Consider the following 19945-nt stretch of genomic DNA (forward strand, 5'->3'; position numbering starts at 1 on the left):
GAACATAAAAAAGCAAACAAGTCCGGCCAGTGTTGCTCAGTGGTTGAGCGTCGACCTATAAATCAGGAGGTCATGGTTGGATTCCCAGTCAGGCCACATGCCCAGGTTGCCGGCTCCAACACCAGTAGGGGGCAGGCAGGAGGCAGCCGATCCATGATTCTCTGTCATGAACAGATGTTTCTCTCTCTCTCTACCTCTCCCTTCATTTCTGAAATTGACAAATATATATATGTATATACATACATATATACATGAACAGATGTTCCTCTTTCTCTACCTCTCCATTCATTACTGAGATAAATATATATGTATATACATATATATACACACACATATATATATACATATATATGCATATATACATACATGTATACATATACATATATACATATATATACATACATATATACATCCTATACAATAAAAGCCTAATTTGCTAAGTGTCAATGGAAGAAAATATCCTCATGAGAGAATTAAAAATAAAAAAGAGAAAAGAATATACTACCTATTTGCATCCCAGGAAAACTGCCAAAACTCAAAGACCCACTATGGGATTGACACTCAGAGAATGTCTTGTTTTCAAAGAAGAAACACTTTTCCACGGACGGCTAAATTCCTCCCAGCAACAATAGCATTCAGGGCAGGGGAGAAGCGTGATTTATTTGACGGCGGAGAGCAAATAATTGCAAATTAAAATTCAGCCAGCGCGCTCTGCACGAGAGCGGGACCATAAAGACGTTTCCAGACAAGCTCACTGGGGTGTTCAGCAACTCACTTGCTCTGAAAATGCATCTGAGATCATCATTAGATTTTCTTTTAAATACATTATTTAAAAGATACGTCTAATTGATTTTTTTTTTTGAGAGGGAGAGAGACAAACAGGGCTTTGAATGCAAAATATCCATGGGTTCATTGCCTCTTTCATGCCCCGTACCAGGGATCAAGCCCTCAACCCGGACACGTGCCCTGACCGGGAATCGAACTGGCACCCTATAGGTGCATGAGGCAAACCCACTCAGCCATACCAGCCAGGCATCATCAGTAGTTCTTCTTTTAAAGAAAATCCTATATAATAAAAGCCTAATATGCTAAGTGTCCGGTTGTCCGGCCGGCCGTTCAACCAATCAGAGCACAATATGCTAATGATATGCTAAGGCCGCTCAATCGCTCGCTATGACATGCACTGACCACCAGGGGGCAGACAGTCGACCAGTCGACCAGTCGCTATGACGTGCACTGACCACCAGGGGCAGACAGTCGACCGGCTGACCAGTCGTTATGACGTGCACTGACCACCAGGGGGCAGACAGTCGACCGGTCGACCAGGCGCTATGACGTGCACTGGCCACCAGGGGGCAGATGCTCCAGCCGGTGGGTTAGCTTGCTGCTGGGGTCCGGCCGATTGGTCTGAGCGAGACGGGCCGGACACGCCCTGGAGCCCTCCCGCGTAAAGCGTTTCAGTATCTAACACAGTGAGGGAAGGAGAAGCTAAAATAGGCAATTAAAAAAATTTAAAAATAAATAAAAAAACAGCCTGGTAGGCATGGCTCAGTGGCTGAGTGTCAACCTGGGAACCAGGCGGTCAGGGTTCGATTCCCGGTCAGAGTACACGCCCGGGTTGCGGGCTCGGTCGCCAATAGGGGGCGTACAGGAGGCAGCCGATCCGTGATTCTCTCTCCTCATGGATGTTTCTATCTCCCTCTTCCTCTCCCTCCCTCTCTGGAATTCATAAAAAACGTTTTTAAAATGAATAAATATGTATAACGATAAAAAAAGTAGCATCTATTCATGTGACTCACAGATATTCCGAATGTGTAGGCATAGGATTCAGTAAGATTCCCTGTGGAAAACCCTAATATTCTGCAAGGAAAATATGAAGCTATTTTACATTCCACCCAAAACAGTAACAAAATGAAGAATTGAAAAAGAGAGCTATTACCACAGCTCCAAAAACATCAATTCCTAGAAACCAAATAAATAAAATGGCTATAAGATGCCCGTGCAGAACAGCGTAAAATATTACCAAGAAAAGATCTTAAAAAGAATTCTTAAACGCCAGGGAGGTATTCCATTGACCAAGAAGTGAATGACGTGTTATACCGTGTACGGTCAATTATTACGAAATGGAATGTGTTAGAGAATATGTTACTGATACCCAGACAAAGGAACCCGCAGAACGTTAACGATATGCGATAAAATTCTATTGGTTCAGAAATACAGCATCCTGATGTTTTTTATGATCTACATGGAAAAGCAAGTCTTACCTATTTTTCATATCATACAAATAATATCAACTTCCTGTGGCTTTTCAATACCAAAGGCAAAATAAGTGTTTTTGAAAAAATACGATAGAAAGATGCATTCATCTCGCTGGGTAGGAAAGAACGTCTTACACAAAATCCCCCAGTTGCTCGTCTTAAAGAAGATTATGGCAAAGTCCATACAGTCACTTTAAGAACGTAAGCTCATGAAAGGGCACAGATTTTGTAACGGAGAAAAATCCACGCGTGAAACCTATACGTTCCTGTGGACCAAGGTCGCACCAACCAATCTAATGAATAAATTTCCCCCAAAAAATCCTATATCATAAAAGCCTAATATGCTAAGAGTCTGGTCATCAGGTTGGCCGTCCAACCAATCCAAGCGTAATCTGCTAATGGTATGCTAAGGCTGCTCAGCTGCTCGCTAGGACGTGCACCGACCACCAGGGGGCAGACGCTCAGTGTAGGAACTGCCCCCTGGTGGTCAGTGTGATCCCACAGGGGGAGCCGCGCTCAGCCAGAAGCTGGGCTCGCAGCTCTGCCATAGCGCTAAGGGAGCGGGCCTAAGCCGTCAGTCAGACATCCCGCGAGGTCTCCCGGACTGCAGGAGGGCGTAGGCCAGGCTGAGGCACCCCCCTAGTACCCCCCTACCACCCCGGCCCGAGTGCACAAATTTCGTGCACCAGGCCTCCAGTAAAAAATAAAAGAAAATGCACCATTAAGAACAGCAAAGGCTGAGCCAGAGAATAGAAGACATTTGGAACATATATAATTGCTGAAGGACTCCATGCAGAAAAAATGTGTAAGAAAAAGATATAAAAGCCCATAGAAAGTTTGAGAAAAGAAACACGCTTCTTAAAACAGGAAATGCAAACGGTGAATAGTGGGAATTTGGTTCAACAAAAATGTTCATGGAGTCATTTGTCCAAGAGTTAAAGATCCTTGAAAGCTAGGCCAGTCCAAAATGTCCACACTTAGGAAATATCCCTGGATATAAATAGCTCGACATTTATTTATAAACTAGAGGTCCGGTGCACAAAATTCGTGCACGGGGTGGGGGGAGTGGTGGAGGGAGGTCCCACAGCCTGGCCTGGGCCCGCTCACAATTAAGGACCCCTTGGGGGATGTCCAACTGCCGGCTTAGGCCCCATGTGGGATTGGGCCTAAACTGGCAGTCACACATCCCTCTCACAATCAGGGACCGCTGGCTCTTAACCACTGGCCTGCCTGCCTGACTGCCTCTAACCACTTGCCTGCCTGCCTGACTGCCTCTAACCACTTGCCTGCCTGCCTGACTGCCTCTAACCACTCGCCTGCCTGCCTGATTGCCTCCAACACTCACCTGCCTGCCTCATCACCCCGAACCCCTCTGCCTGGATGCCTGATCACCCCTAACCACTCACCTGCCTTCCTGATCGCCTCTAACACTCACCTACCTGCATGACCGCCCCTACACTCACCTGCCTGCCTGATCAACCCTAACCACTCACCTGTCTGCCTCATTGTCCCTAACCACTCACCTGCCTGTCTGATCGCCCCTAACCACTCTGACTGCCTGATCGCCCCTAACCACTCGCTTGTGCCTGCCTGATCGCCCCAACCCTTCTGCCTGCTTGATCGCCCCTAACCCCTCTGCCTGCCTCATCAAACCCTAACCACTCACCTGTCTGCCTCATTGTCCCTAACCACTCACCTGCCTGTCTGATCATCCTAACCCCTCTGACTGCCTGATCGCCCCTAACCACTCGCTTGTGCCTGCCTGATCACCCCAACCCCTCTGCCTGCCTGATCGCCCCTAACCCCTCTGCCTGCCTCATCACCCCTAACCACTCACCTGCCTCCTGATCGCCCCTAACCACTCACCTGCCTTCCTGATCGCCCCTAACCACTCACCTGCCTGCCTGATCGCCCCTAACCACTCACCTGCCTTCCTGATCGCCCCTAACCACTCACCTGCCTGCCTAATCACCCCTAACCACTTGCCTGCCTGCCTGATCGCCCCTAACCACTCACCTGCCTGCCTGATCGCCTCTAACCACTCACCTGCCTGCTTAATCACCCCTAACCACTTGCCTGCCTGCCTGATCGCCCCTAACCACTCACCTGCCTGCCTGATCGCCTCTAACCACTCACCTGCCTTCCTGATCGCCTCTAACCACTCACCTGCCTTCCTGATCGCCTCTAACCACTTGCCTGCCTGTCTGATCGCCCCTAACCACTCACCTGCCTTCTTGATTGCCCCTAACCACTCACCTGCCTTCTTGATTGCCCCTAACCACTCATCTGCCTTCTTGGTTGCCCCTAATCACTCACCTGCCTTCTTGATTGCCCCTAACCACTCACCTGCCTTCTTGGTTGCCCCTAATCACTCACCTGCCTTCTTGGTTGCCCCTAACCACTCACCTGCCTTCTTGATTGCCCCTAACCACTCACCTGCCTTCTTGGTTGCCACTAATCACTCACCTGCCTTCTTGATTGCCCCTAACCACTCACCTGCCTGCCTGATCGCCCCTAACCACTCACCTGCCTGACTGATCGCCCCTAACCGCCCCTGCCTCGGCCCCACTGCAGCGGCTTCATCCGGAAGGATGTCCAGAATGACGTCCGGAAGGTCGTTCGGAAGTCTGGTTTAATTAGCATATTATGCTTTTATTATTATAGATTTGGTTCCCAGGATTCACACATTAAAAAAATTACTACCATGACCAAATTCTTTCTCAATGGACACTTGGGGAAAATATATATATATATATCCTGTAAGAGCAAACAGCAACAGATCGATGGAAATGCCTACACCCCAAGAAACAACGAATTAAAAAAACGAAAACAAAAGAAGAAACCAAACATTAATGAGTCTTCATGCAGAGCCACTGGACTGGAAAAAATACCAGATACTGACAAACGTTGGTGTAATTATTCCTATGCTTCTGACAACTGCTACTCCCATTAGGGGGAAAAAGCTAACTCTTAGCTGAATTACATTTAAATCGGCAACTCGAGCCCGGCCGGCGTGTGGCTCAGGGGTTGAGCGTCGACCTACGAAACAGGAGGTCACGGGTTCGATTCCCGGTCGGGGCACATGCCCGGGTTGTGGGCTCGATCGCCAATAATTCTCTCTCATCATGGATGTGTCTCTCTCTCCCTTTCCCTTCCTGTCTGACATCAATAAAAACAAAAGAATTTTTAATATAAGAAATACCATTTTATAAAATTTAAAATATATACTAGGAGACAGCCTGTGTAGATATTAGAATAATTATTAACGATGTCGCCTGGGCTGCATTCGACACCCCTGTGAGGATGTTGTAAAGGCAGATTTGTAATTATTTTTTGTGTGTGTTTCCATCGGATCACTCCTTACGGCATAGAAATGCCGAACGACCATGCGGTGCATCTGAAACTAGTAGAATATTGACCGTCAACTGTCACGGAATGGAAATATATAGCCAGACGTTCATGGAACGGAAATATATAGCCAGACGGTGCACACACACGTTGAATCATTTTAAAGGTAGAGTTTATTAAAACACATTTCATCTTCATTTCTGTGGACATTTTATTTTCTTTCTTTTTGACAATAAAATGTATAATTTTTTAACATATCTGTATTGATTTCAGAGAGGAAGGGAGAGAGAAAGAGAGAGAAACATCCATGATGAGAGAGAATCATGGACCGGCCGCCTCCTGCACACCCCCGACTGGGGATGGAGCCCGCAACCCGGGCATGTGTGCCCTTGACTGGAATCGAACCCGGGACCCTTCAGTCTGCAGGCTGATGTTCTATCCATTGAGCCAAACTGGCCAGGGCATGAAATATATGATTTTTATTGTTGATAGCATTATAGATGTCTCCCCTTTCCATATTTTAGCTCCTTCCTCACAGCCACCACCCACCTCAGGTCTTCATCACCCAATTGGCCTGATCCAGGCCCTATGCACATCCTATACCATAAAAGGCTAATATGCAAATTATCCCCTCAACCAGGAGTTTGACCGGGAGTTCGACCAGGCGGCGGGGTGTGCCAGCCAACTGCCTGAGGCCCCTCCCCCTGGCTGGATCCACCCCCTGATCAGCCTGCCCCCCATCCTGGCTGGGGGTGTGGCCAGCTGGTCAACATATCACAGTCCCTCTCCCCGGCCGGCCCCGCCCCGATTGGCTTCGATCCCGGGGGGCCAGCTGCATGCCCCCTGTGCACGAGTTCGTGCACCGGGACTCTAGTCAGTGTATTAGCTCTTTGGTTGATCTCTCCTCGCACTCCATCCCCACATTGTGTGCCCGTCTGTTCCACGTCTCCCGGCTTCGGGTCTTATTTTGTTCGTCAATTCCTTTCGTTCATTGGATCCCACAAATAAGTGAGGTCATGGGAAACCTGTCTTTCTCCAATTGGCTTATTTCAGCGTCATCGATTCTAGGTGCATGTTCTATCCACTGAGCCAACCTGGCCGGGGTTCATTCCTTTTTTTTAATATATATATATATATGTATATATATATATATATTTATGAAATATATATATGAAATATATATATATAAAATATACATATAATAATAAAATACATACAAATATATATAAATATATATATAATATATATAATGATATATATAAAAAGGGTGTCCCAAAATTCACGCAAGAAGTAATTTTGATAGAAAACTCAGGTTTATAATTAAAAACTGTAAGTTTTTTATTGATTCATAAAGGACACAGTCTAGGGTTATGTGTCAAATAGGACATCGGGTCCATGGCCTCCACGGCTCTGCTGGCACAGACGCAAAGCCGCGGTCTCCATTGGTCTTCCCTGTCCCTGCTCCTGGGACATCATTGGTCCTTGGTGATGCTGATCGAATCGAAGGGATTGACATCCAAGGGCAACAGATATTAGAATCTGATCCAATAAACCGAGTCAAATTAGGCTTTTATTTGTTGTTGTTAATGCCCACGCAAAATTCAAATCTTGCTTGAATTTTGGGACACCCTTTATCTATCTATCTATCTATCTATCTATCTATCTATCTATCTATCTATCATCTATCTATCATCTATCTATATATCATCTATCTATCTATCTATCTATCTATCTATCTATCATCTATCTATCTATCAATCTATCATCTATCTATTTATCTATCATCTATCTATCTATCTATCTATCATCTATCTATCTATATGTATGCATTTTTTATTGATTTCTGAGAGAGGAAGGGAGAGGGAGAAAGAGAAACATCCATGATGAGAGAGAATCACGGATCGGCTGCCTCCTGCACGCCCCCTACTAGCGGGGCATCGAGCCCACACCCCTGGCATGTGCACTGACGGGGAATCGAACCCGTGACCTCCTGGTTCCAAAGTCCCAACCACTGAGCCGCACCGGCTGGGCTCACTGACACACACTCACCAGCTGGACGTCAAATCAAGCAGGAAATTAATTCCTTGGCCGTAACACAGAAACCAGAGAAGACAACGATAGGTGAGAAGGTTGCACAGCGGAAGCCGCCATCCCCACGGTCAGGGAGGGGAGGGGGCGTGGAGAACTTCCTGCGAAATTCAGGGCTGAAATCCGGTCCCCAAACCCACAGGGGAATGCGGGCTCCTCCCCGGCAAACGCCATTCGGAGGAAGACGGGACATGATACCCGTCAACGGAGAATGACAGTCAACAGGCGGGACTCACGCCAGCCCATGGTCCGCCCAGAGCAGGTGTTGGGCTGGTGATGCCAGTCGGATGTAAGTGGCATCAACGGTAAAGACAGTCATTATGGCATCTCCACGGAGAGGACAGGCCTGTGTATGATTCTGGTTATTTTTTTACCTTCATTCTTCCTTTTTTTTTTGAGAAACATTTTATTTATTTGTTTGTTTATCTATTTATCTATTTAGTTAGTTGTTTATCTTGAATCCTCACTGGGGGATATATTTCCCCATAGATTTCGAGAGAGAGAGGAAGGGAGAGGGAGAGACGGAGAGAAACATCCATGTGAGAGAGACACATGGGTGGGTGGCCTACTACATGCGCCCCGACCAGGGCCGGGGACGGGGAGGAGCCTGCAAGTGAGGTACGGGCCCGTGACGGGATTCGAACTCGGGACCCTTCAGTCCGCAGGCCGATGACGCTCTATCCGCTGAGCCAAACCGGCCAGGACTGCCTTCATTCCTTTATTTAAATATATTTAAATATATTTGTATTGCCCTGGCCGGTGTGGCTCAGTGGAGAGCGCGTTGGCCTGTGGACTCAAGGGTCCCAGGTTCGATTCCGGTCAAAGGCACATGCCCGGGTTGTGGGCTCCATCCCCAGTAGGGGGCGTGCAGGAGGCAGCCGGTCCCTGATTCTCTCTCATCATGGATGTTTCTGTCTATCTCTTCCTCTCCCTTCCTCTCTGAAATCAATAAAGATATATTTAAAAAAATAAAAAATAAATATATTGGTATTGATTTCAAGAGGATGGGAGAAGGGGAGAGAGAGATAGAAACATCTCTCTATATAAAAGTCTAAAAATCAACTGTTTTGACGGAACAACCAGAATGACCGGTTGACCGGTTGCTATGCCGTGCACTGACCTCCAGGGGGCAGACGCTCAATGCAGGAGCTGCCCCCTGGTGGTCAGTGCGCTCCCATAGCCAACCTCCTATAGCCCCTCCCCCCCCCCCCCGGTCACCAGACCCCCCCCAAAAAAGCCTCAATCCCTGGCCAGGCCGAGGCCCCCCAACCTGTGCACAAATTCATGCACCGGGCCTCTAGCTAATGATAAGAGAGAATCATGGATCGGCTGCCTCCTGCACGCCCCCTACTGGGGATCGAGCCCACAACCCGGGCCTGTGCCCTTGACCGGGAATCGAACCCGTGATCCCCTGGTTCCTAGGTCGACGCTTAACCGCTGAGCGCCGCCGGCCGGGCGAGACGGACTAGCCTGTGAATGAACCCTTCCTCTTAAGCTTGAAGCTTAAATAATTCCAGACGACGTTTCATCATCACAGGCCACAGGGAGGGATGTCTACCTGTATCCTTTTCAGAACCAGGAACAGGCGTTCGCTCGAACCCATACATCTGAGAGGATTCCCCCTGCAAGCCCCGGAACATGAGACGCATTTTAGTCACTGCTCACGGCGCCCGGGCCGATAGGAAGAACAGATCGGAGGAGATCAATACAGCTTCTAGGAGGCCTGTAGGCGTCCCAGGATCTCAGCGATCAATCGCACCTGGGGCTCAGGGGAGTCGCCTCGAGATAAGATGTGAGGCCGACGCCTTAGATTTCGGTCCCTTATCTCCTGGCCCCAGTCACGTAAGGACGGGAAGATGACAGAGGGTGAGGAGCTGGGACACGGACAATCATCTTTTTTAAAAAATATATATTTTATTGATTTGTTAAAGAGAGGAAGGGACAGGGATAGAGAGTTAGAACCATCGATGAGAGAGAAACATCGATCAGCCGCCTCCTGCACGCCTCCCACTGGGGATGTGCCCGCAACCAAGGTACATGCCGTTGACTGGAATCGAACCCGGGACCCTTGAGTCCACAGGCCAACGCTCTATCCACTGAGCCAAACCGGCCAGGGAATGGACGAGCATCTTTTAAAGCCAAGTCAGAGGTAAGGAGAGATGCTCACCTGTTCAGGTGCAATGCCCCAAGGCGGGAAATGTGTGCACCTGGTCTCCCAGATAGCAATAAGGACCCAGGCCCTTTATAAAATATATTTTTATTAATTTGAGAGAGAGAGAGAGAGAGAGAGAGAGAGAGAGAGAGAAACATCCATGATGAGAGAGAATCATGCATCGGCTGCCTCCTGCATGCCCCCTACTGGGTCTCGAACCCACAACCCGGGCATGTGCCCTTGACCGGGAATCGTAGCCGTGACCTCCTGGTTCCCAGGTCGACGCTCGAGCAAAAAGCCACGCCAGCTGGGCCCATGGCTTTAGTTAAAAATAGAAAGAGATGTCGGGCTGGTGTGGCCCAGTGGTTGAGCATCGACCCCTGAACGAAGCAGGAATGGCAGGTGATGGGAAAGGGAGGTTTCATCTACCTGTGGGAACAGGCCAGGGACGCAGAACGAGCATTCATGTGCTCCCAGAGTACCTCTTTGCTGATTCTTCCATTATTTTTTAAAATATATTTTTATTTATTTCAGAGAAGGGAGAGGGGCCCTGGCCGGTGCGGCTCAGTGGATAGAGGGTCGGCCTGCGGACCGAAGGGTCCCGGGTTCGATTCCAGGTCAAGGGCACAGGCCCGGGTTGCGGGCTCCATCCCCAGTGTGGGGCGTGCAGGAGTCAGCTAATCCGTGATTTTCTGATCGTTGATGTTTCTCTCTCTCTCCCTTTCCCTTCCTCTCTGAAACCAATTCTATATACTAAAAGGCCAATATGCAAATCGACCGAACGGCGGAACCACCGGTCGCTATGACACTCACTGACCACCAGGGGGCAGACGCGCAATGCAGGAGCTGCCCCCTGGGGGTCAGTGCGGTCCCAGCTCACCCAGAAGCCGGGCTCAAGGCTGGCGAGCACAGCGGTGGTGGGGGGGCCTCTCTCACCCCTGCGACAGCGCTAAGGATCCCTCTGGAGACAGGGGTCCCGGACCACGAGAGAGAACAGGCCAGGCTGAGGGTCCTCCCGCCACCACCACAGTGCACAAATGTCCTGCACCAGGCCTCTCGTAAAAAATTATAATTGAAAAAGAAGCCATGCATCCATAAAATGCTATTTTCCTGTTAAGGGAGGGAAAATGTAGTTAGAGATGATTATTGTTGTCGTGTTTTTTCATTTGGTTTTGTGTTTGTGTGTTTTTTTAACAGCGTAATGAGTGTTGTTTCCCTACCCAAAACAGAGGGTGACAAAATAAATGGTGTTAAAAATGGGAACTATGGTAAGAGTGGGTGGCAGCTTGAAAAGAATATAGATTTTTGTTGTTGTTGTTCACCCTGACGCAGGGATATATTTTCCCACTGATGTTTAGAGAGAGTGGAAGGGAGGGAAGAAGAGGAGAGAAAGAGAGAGGGAGGAGAGAGAGAAACATCGATGTGAGAGACACACATCGATGGGTTGCCTCCCTCCTGCATCGGGACTAGGGTCAGGATCGAACCTGCAACCCAGGTACGTGCCCCTGACCTGGACTCGAACCTGTGACCCTTTGAGGGACAGGCTGACCCTCTCTCTATCCACGGAGCCACGCTGGCCAGGGCTCTACAGCATTAAATGTTTTCATTAGACTCTTTGCATGATACACATGTCTCACATCTCTGTCTCTTCTGCATCCACTGTAGCGATGACTCATATGGAGTTGCTGTCATCAGCATTTCTCCAAGAATCCCAAATCGGAAGGTGGGACATTGCGTTCGAGACAAACTATGGGCCCGGCTGGTGTGGCTCAGTGGTTGAGCATCAACCGAGGAACCAGGAGTTCAGGGTTCGAATCCAGTCAAGAGCACATATCCCCGGGTGTGGGCTGGAACCCAAGTAGGAGGCGTGCAGGAGGCTGCCAATCCACGATTCTCTCTAATCATGGACATTTCTCTCTCTCTCGCCCTCTCCCTTCCTCTCTCTCTAAAAACCAATCTATACTAATAATAGGGTAATAGGCTAATTAAACTGGATAGATCAGATGTCTTCCAGTCGTCCTTCCAAACAAAGCCACTGTGGCGGGCCAAGGCAGAGGTGGTTAGAGGTGATCAGGCCTGCAGGGGAGAGCAGTTAAGGGCAATCAGGCCTGCAGGGTAGAACAGTTATGGGCGATCAGGCTGGCAGGGGAGAGCAGTTAGGGGCAATCAGGCCTGCAGGGTAGAACAGTTATGGGCGATCAGGCTGGCAGGGGAGAGCAGTTAGGGGCAATTAGGCCTGCAGGGTAGAACAGTTATGGGCGATCAGGCTGGCAGGGGAGAGCAGTTAGGGGCAATCAGGCCTGCAGGGTAGAACAGTTATGGGCGATCAGGCTGGCAGGGGAGAGCAGTTAGGGGCAATCAGGCTGGCAGGGGAGAGCAGTTAGGGGCAATCAGGCCGGCAGGAAGAGGTGGTTAGGGGCGATCAGGCTGGCAGGCAAAGTGGTTAGGGGCAATCAGACCGGCAAGGTAGAGCAGTTAGGGGTGATCAGGCCGGCAGGGGAGAGTAGTTAGGGGCGATCAGGCCTGCAGGGGAGAGCAGTTAAGGGCAATCAGGCCTGCAGGGTAGAACAGTTATGGGCGATCAGGCTGGCAGGGGAGAGCAGTTAGGGGCAATCAGGCCTGCAGGGTAGAACAGTTATGGGCGATCAGGCTGGCAGGAGAGCAGTTAGGGGCAATTAGGCCTGCAGGGTAGAACAGTTATGGGCGATCAGGCTGGCAGGGGAGAGCAGTTAGGGGCAATCAGGCCTGCAGGGTAGAACAGTTATGGGCGATCAGGCTGGCAGGGGAGAGCAGTTAGGGGCAATCAGGCTGGCAGGGGAGAGCAGTTAGGGGCAATCAGGCCGGCAGGAAGAGGTGGTTAGGGGCGATCAGGCTGGCAGGCAAAGTGGTTAGGGGCAATCAGACCGGCAAGGTAGAGCAGTTAGGGGTGATCAGGCCGGCAGGGGAGAGTAGTTAGGGGCGATCAGGCCAGCAGGGGAGAGCAGTTAGGGGAAATCAGGCCAGTAGGGTAGAGCAGTTAGGGGCGATAGGGCTGGCAGGGGAGAGCAGTTACGGGTGATCAGGCCAGCAGGAAGAGGTGGTTAGGGGCGATCAGGCCAGCAGGCAGGTGAGCAGTTAGTTAGCCTGCAGTCCCAGATTGCGCAAGGATCAGCCCTAGACCAGCAGTCAGAAAACCCCCGAGGGTCCCAGATTGGAGAGGGTGCAGGCCAGGCTGAGGAACCTCCACCCCTGGTGCATGAATTCCGTGCACTGGGCCTCTAGTAAAAAAATTAAATTAAATTGAAAAAAAAAAAGATAAGGCCTACACCGATGACATCGGCATTAAAGGAGGCGTTTGCTGGGAAACAGAACTGTCAGTCTTTGATGAAACGGAGCAGCTGCCTGTGTGCGGAGCGAAAACGAACGTCGTTTACATCCCATCAGGCATTCACAGGTTCTGACAACCAGGAAGATTCACTCCCACGCACAGCAGCAAGGAGGTGTTTACATAAACAGATTCTCTCCTGTGGATTCGCTTTCATGGTGTTTTTTTTTTTTTTGCAAATTCTCAAGTCAAAAAAAACCACTTCATCCATCAGAAGGAGTGGGTGTGTTGTGGGGCAAACACGCAGAAGGGAAAGCCCAGGTGGGGTCTGGCCCCAGCTCTGAAGGGGCCCAGGACTCCATCCACATGAAAACACAGAGCTATGCACAAGTGGGGGTGCATTTGATGGTAGAAAAAGAGTTTGGGGAGCCCCGGCCTGGTCGCCCAGTTGATTCAAGGGTCGTCTTGATACTCCAAGATTTCAGGATCGATCCCAGGTCAGGGCACGTACAAGAATCGAGCAATGAATGAATAAAGAAATGGGACAACAAATCGATGTTTCTCTCTCTCTCTCTCTCTCTCTCTCTCTCTCTCTCTCTCTCTCTCTCTCAAATCAATAAATAAAAAATTTGCCCGGCCAGTGTGGCTCAGTGTTTGAGCTTCAACCTATGAACCAGCAGGTCACGGTTGGTTTGATCCCCGGTCAAGGGCACATGCCCGGGCTGTGGGCTCGATCCCCAGTAGGGGGCGTGCAGGAGGCAGCCGGTCCATGATTCTCTCTCCTCGTGGATGTTTCTCTCTCTCTCTCTCTCTCTCTCTCTCTCTCTCTCTCTTCCTTCCTCTCTGAAATCAATCAATCGAAATATATTTTTTTAAAAAGAGGCAGATTTCATACAAGTCAAGTTTTGAATATTATACGTCTTTCTAAGGAGACATGTGCACAGCAGAAATAAAAAGAAATGTGCTTAGAACGGAGCGTCTCGTTTGCAAGTAAGTGAGGTCCTATTAAGTCCTTGGGCCTCATGCGGGTGTAAATCATCACTTTATTGTGATGGGGACACAGCCCGGTTTGCTTGGCATGAACCCCGTGGTGAATAAGAGGTGAGTAACTCCCCCAATGCACTCGACAAGCCCATAAATTGTGTGTTTTTTGGCTCACAAGACGGAGCCGTGGGTCTGATGAGGGAAAACACTCGTATTTCAAACAGCAAATGGGAAGTGTGTCTCGTACTTTGCATGACAAGGTTCTTATAATTATTACTAGAGGCTCAGTGCACAAGTTCGTGCACAGGGTGGGTCCCTAGACCTCGCTGGCAATCAAAGCCGATCGGGGGCCGCGGGATTTTGGCTGTGGGAGCGCACTGACCACCAGGGGGCAGCTCCTGCATTGAGCGTCTGCCCCTGGTGGTCAGTGTGCTCATAGCGACTGGTCGTTCGGTTGTTCGGTCGCTTAGGCTTTTATATATGTAGTTTTTTTTTTTTAGTTCTCACCCAGTATATTTTTTTATTTTTTTATTTTATTAATCCTCACTCAAGGCAATTTTTTCCATTGCTTTTTAGACAGAGTGGAAAGGAGGAGAAGAGAGAGACAGAGAGTGAAACACCCATGATGAGAGAGAATCATGGATCGGCTGCCTCCTGCACACGCCCCCTACTGGGGATGGAGCCCGCAACCCGGGCCTGTGCCCTTCACCAGAATTGAACCCTGGACCGTTCAGGCCACAGGCCGATGCGCTACCCACTGAGCCAAACAGGCTACGGCCGGTATATTATTTTCATTGATTTCTTTTTTTTTTTTTAGAGAGAGAGAGTGGAAGGGAGGGGGAGAGAGAGAGAGAAACATCAATGTGAGAGAGACCCATCGGATGGATGCCTCCCACTTGTGCCCAGAATGAGGCCGGGGATGGAACCTGGAAATGAGTATGTGCCCTGGGCTGGGTATCGAATCAGGGAGCCCGGTGGCAGGTCCCATCCCGGGCCCCGGTTGGGGCATGAGTGGGGGAGGGAACCCATCCACGTGTGTCTCTCCCACTCCCTCCAACTCTAAGAATCGACAGGAAAACACATCCTTGGATGAGGATAACCAACAACAACAAAAAATCTACATTCTTTTCAAGCTGCCACCCATTTTTACTGTAGTTCCCATTTTTATCATCATTCATTTTTCACCCTTTCTTTTGGGTAGGACAACAGCGCTCATTACTGTTAAAAAATAAACAAACCAAAAAATACAACAACAATAATCATCTCTAATAATATTTTCCCATCCTTGAACAGGAAAACAGCATTTTATGCATGCATGGCTTTTTGTAAATTATTTTTTTATTGATTTCAGAGAGGAAGGGAGAGAGAAAGAGAGAGAGAGAGGGAGGGAGAGAAACATCCATGATGAAAGGGAATCATGAACCGGCTGCCTCCTGCACGCCCCCTACTGGGGATCGAGCCCGCAACCCCGGCCTGTGCCCTTGACCTGGAATCAAACAGTGACCTCTTGGTCCACCGCTCGATGCTCAACCACTGAGCCACACCGGCCGGGCAAGGCTTGCACAAGTTTTTGAAGAAAAACGTCCAACGATATTTCAACGATATTTGCCAAACACGGGCATACGTGCACAAAGCATTGATCAGAATGACCCTCACTGAGCACTGTGCATTGTATCGGATTATGACGTAAGAATCTTGATGCTAATGGTTTCAGAATAATTGTGAAGGGAATGATACTGATTTCCCGGAAGGCAGAAGGGGATGGCGGCCGGCCGCTGCCGGGGGTCCGAGGGCAAATGCAAAATCCGCGTTAAAGAGAAAGAAGGGCACATGTTGCAACCTCCGTCGACGTGTCAGTTGGGACGAGCTGGCCTGTGTCACTGCATCCAATGAAAGGGCGTCTGTGAGGTCCAGGACCTCACAGTAGCTCATCCCCGGATGCTAAACAGCCAGATTATCAATGCAAAATCCACCTTTCTAGAAAAATATATTTTATTGATTTTTTTACAGAGAGGAAGGGGGAGGGATGGAGAGTTAGAAACATCGATGGGAGAGAAATATCCATCAGCCGCCTCCTGCACGCCCCCTACTGGGGATGTGCCCGCAACCAAGGTACATGCCCTTGGCCAGAATCGAACCTGAGACCCTTCATCCGCAGGCCAACGCTCTATCCACTGAGCCACACCAGCCAGGGCTAAAGTTACTTTTGAAATCATGGACGTCTGATGTTTTCGGTTCTATTATAATGATACGGGAGATTGATTTTGCTTTTCCTTTATGTTTCCGTTGTTTAGACAAAAATATTCACCAAAACTGACTTATATTGTACCAGAGGCCCGATGCATGAAATTCATGTTGGGCGGGGGTGGGGGGGGCCCTCAGCCTGGCCTGCGCCCTCTCACAATCTGGGACCCCTCGGGGGGTGTCCGACTGCCAAGCCTAAACTGGCAGTTGGACATCCCTCTTGCAAATCCAGGACCCCTCGCTCCTACCCGCCCATCTGCTCGATCCTTATCGACTGGCACCACGGGGCAGCTCCTGCATTGAGTGACTGCCCCCTGGTGGCCAGTGTGCGTCATAGCGACCGGTCATTCTGCCGAAACAGCCGCTGGGCTTTTATATATATAGTTGGGTTTCTTTGAAGGCGTGTTAGCATTTCATTAGATACTCAGATTACTTAGCTGCTGGCCGTCAGGGAAACCACAAGGTTAGGATTCCAGTTACATCTCTTCTTGTGACCGACCGACAGGAGTCGACTTTGGGGGGTTGGGCACATGGTGTTATATACAGATTCTGTCACTTAGAAATCCACCCGTGAAACCTATATGCTCACGTTGACTAATGTCACCCCAGTAAAATTCAATTTAAACAATATAGTAAACAAAGTAACTATATATATAAAAGGCTAATATGCAAATCGTTCGCTCGGAAGTTGGACAGGGAGAGCAGGAATGAGATCGCTCACTATGACATGCGCTGACCAACAGGGGGCGGCACAGATCATGGCGGGCGACCAGCGGTAGTGGTGGGGGTGGTGAGGGAGCGAAGGAAGGAGGAGGCGGGGAGGTGGGGAGGCGAGGCTTAGGGACCCTACCCTGCATGAATTTTGCAAGCCAGGCCTCTAGTAATAATAATAATAATGATAATAATAATAATAATAATAATAAATGGTTACCTGCAAAGTAAAAATAAGAAATTCAGAAAATGAGAAGGTTCAAAATCTAAGACTTTGTTTTCCTGAAAAAAAAACAAACCAACAAGGGATTTCGAGTACAGAGAGTCCTTGACTTACGAGTGTCCCAACTAACGAGTTTTTTAAGATACCAGCTGTCTCTTGGCCAATTTTTTGCATTGAGTTGATAGAGTAATTTGAGTTAACGAGCTCCTTAACGAGCTCAGTCTCAGAACGAATTAAACTCGTAAGTCAAGGCCCCACTGTATTTTATCAATGCTCCAAACAGCACAACTGTGCCCTGGCCAGTGTGGCTCAGTGGTTGAGCATTGACCTAGGAACCAGGAGGTCAGGGTTCGATTCCCGGTCGAGGGCCATGCCAGGTTTGCAGGCTCCATTCCCAACTAGTAGGGGGTGTGCAGGTGGCAGCCGGTCCATGATTCTCTCTCATCATGAATGTATTTTTCTCTCTCTCTACCCCGCTCCCTTCCTCTCTGAAATCAATAAAAACATATTTTAAAAACCAAAGCTCAACTGTGTGCCAACACGTGGGGAGATGTGCATGTCCAGGCTAGAAATGTGTTTTCTGCAAGTCCAGACCCGCTCCTGGCGTCTTGTAGAGGTGAATGAAAATAAATCTCAAAAGACAACGAGAGCATCAGGCGAGACGTGTCCATTTCGAGAAAACATGTTCGGCCGTGTTTCTCGTTGGACACGGAACCATTCATCCATCTTACTGCATTTCTAATATTTAACCATTAACCGCACAGCCACATCCGGGTCTCATTCTCCGAACCACAACGTCCGAAATCCAATTGGGGCCTCGTCCCCGATGCATTTTTGAACATGAGCACTGTTCCATAGATCAAGGGATAGTCTATTCATGCATTGTGCAACACAGCAGGCAAAAAAACAAACAAACAAAAAACACAGAGGTCATCCTCAAAATATATCCCCCAACGACATATATTTAACACCCAGTCTGAGAAAAATGAACAAAATGCAAAAAATAGTGGGCGGTGAGCTCGAATGTCCAAGCATTCAGCCAACGTCCAATCCCGCTGAATCGCAAAATGTCCCCATGATCAACGAACAGTTAGTAAATTCCATCTCATGCAAAAGCCATGGGCCTAGGCACCACACAGCCTATCCTGGGAGCCCCCAAAACACAGCAAAAATCTGCTAAAAAATTAGGGGAACGCGTTTCCGACAGGCCAGACGCCATACCGCCTGCCACGCGACCACGAAACAAAGGCGACATCCGTGGCCCTGGCCGACCATTGCCACAGCATCGCCCATTCGTACCCAAATGTGAGCTCACGCCCATGGCCTCTCCGACTTAACCCCTTGGAAGCATTCGAGGGGGAAACAGCCCCCGCACCTACGTGGAGTGGAGGCTTAAAGTGGGATGTCCCAGCGATGGGGGCGACGTCAGGGCCATCTGGTCGACCTCACGACATGCAACATAGCAGCATGGCCATCTGGTCGACCTCACAACACGCAACTCAGCAGAATGGCCATCTGGTCGACCTCACAACACGCAACTCAGCAGAATGGCCATCTGGTCGACCTCACAACACGCAAACAGCAGAAGGGCCATCTGGTTGACTTCACAACATGCTAACAGCAGAAGGGCCATCTGGTTGACCTCACAACACGCAACATAGCAGCATGGCCATCTGGTCGACCTCATGACACGCAACATAGCAGCATGGCCATCTGGTTGACCTCACAACACGCAAACAGCAGAAGGGCCATCTGGTTGACCTCACAACACGCAAACAGCAGAAGGGCCATCTGGTCAACCTCACAACACGCAACCAGCAGCATGGCCATCTGGTCGACCTCACAACACACAACTCAGCAAAACGGCCATCTGGTCGACCTCACAACACGCAAACAGCAGAAGGGCCATCTGGTCGACCTCACGACACGCAACTCAGCAGAACGGACTCCCGGCTGGTGGCCGCTGGTCCCTGCCCGGACAGACGGACAGACGGCGTGACTCACCTAAAATGCCCAGTCGGTAGTTGATGGTGATGACGATGACGTTGCCGTAGCTGGCCAGGATGCTGCCGTCGATGATGTTGCCGGTGCCCTCCATGTAGGACCCGCCGTGGATGTACACCATCACTGGCTTCTTACTGCTCTGGTCGTGGATGTCTGGGGAGAGAAGGGGAAGGGGGAACAGGCGGTGAGGATCCTCGAAGAAGGACGGACGCCCAGTAAAGATGGGGGTATGGCTCAGTGGATAGAGCGTCCGCCTGCAGACGGAGGGGTCCCGGGTTCAATTCCGGTCAAGGGCAAATGCCTGGGTTGTGGGTTCAATCCTCAGTAGGGGGCGTGCGGGAGGCAGCCGATCCATTATTCTCTCTCATCATCGATGTTTCTCTCTCGCCCTCTCCCTTCCTCTCTTTGAAATCAATAAAAATATGTATATATTTTTTTAAAAAATTAAGGATTTAGCCTGGATGGGTGGCTCAGTGACTTGGTTGGTTGGAGCATCATCCAATGCACTGAAAGGTTGTGGGTTCGACTCCTGGTCAGGGGGCCCACATAGGTTACGGGTTGCATCCCAGGTATAAGTCCATATGGGAGGCCCATCAGGTGAGGATTAAAAAATAAATTAAGAATTTAGC

At 49.5% G+C, this 19945-nt stretch overlaps 1 protein-coding gene across 1 annotated transcript in view; it reads right to left on the reverse strand.

Moving 5' to 3' along the window:
* The window catches only part of LOC308512214 (neuroligin-4, X-linked-like), a 118331-nt gene that overhangs the window by 40108 nt on the left and 58278 nt on the right, over positions 1 to 19945 (reverse strand). The window contains exon 4 of the mRNA XM_081082011.1: positions 19317 to 19469. Coding sequence (XP_080938137.1) covers positions 19317 to 19469 — 153 coding nt within the window. The remainder of the gene's footprint in view (positions 1 to 19316; positions 19470 to 19945) is intronic.

This window comes from Myotis nattereri (genome assembly GCF_964212035.1).
Source record: "Myotis nattereri genome assembly, chromosome: Y".
In the NCBI taxonomy this organism is placed as follows: Eukaryota; Metazoa; Chordata; class Mammalia; order Chiroptera; family Vespertilionidae; genus Myotis; species Myotis nattereri.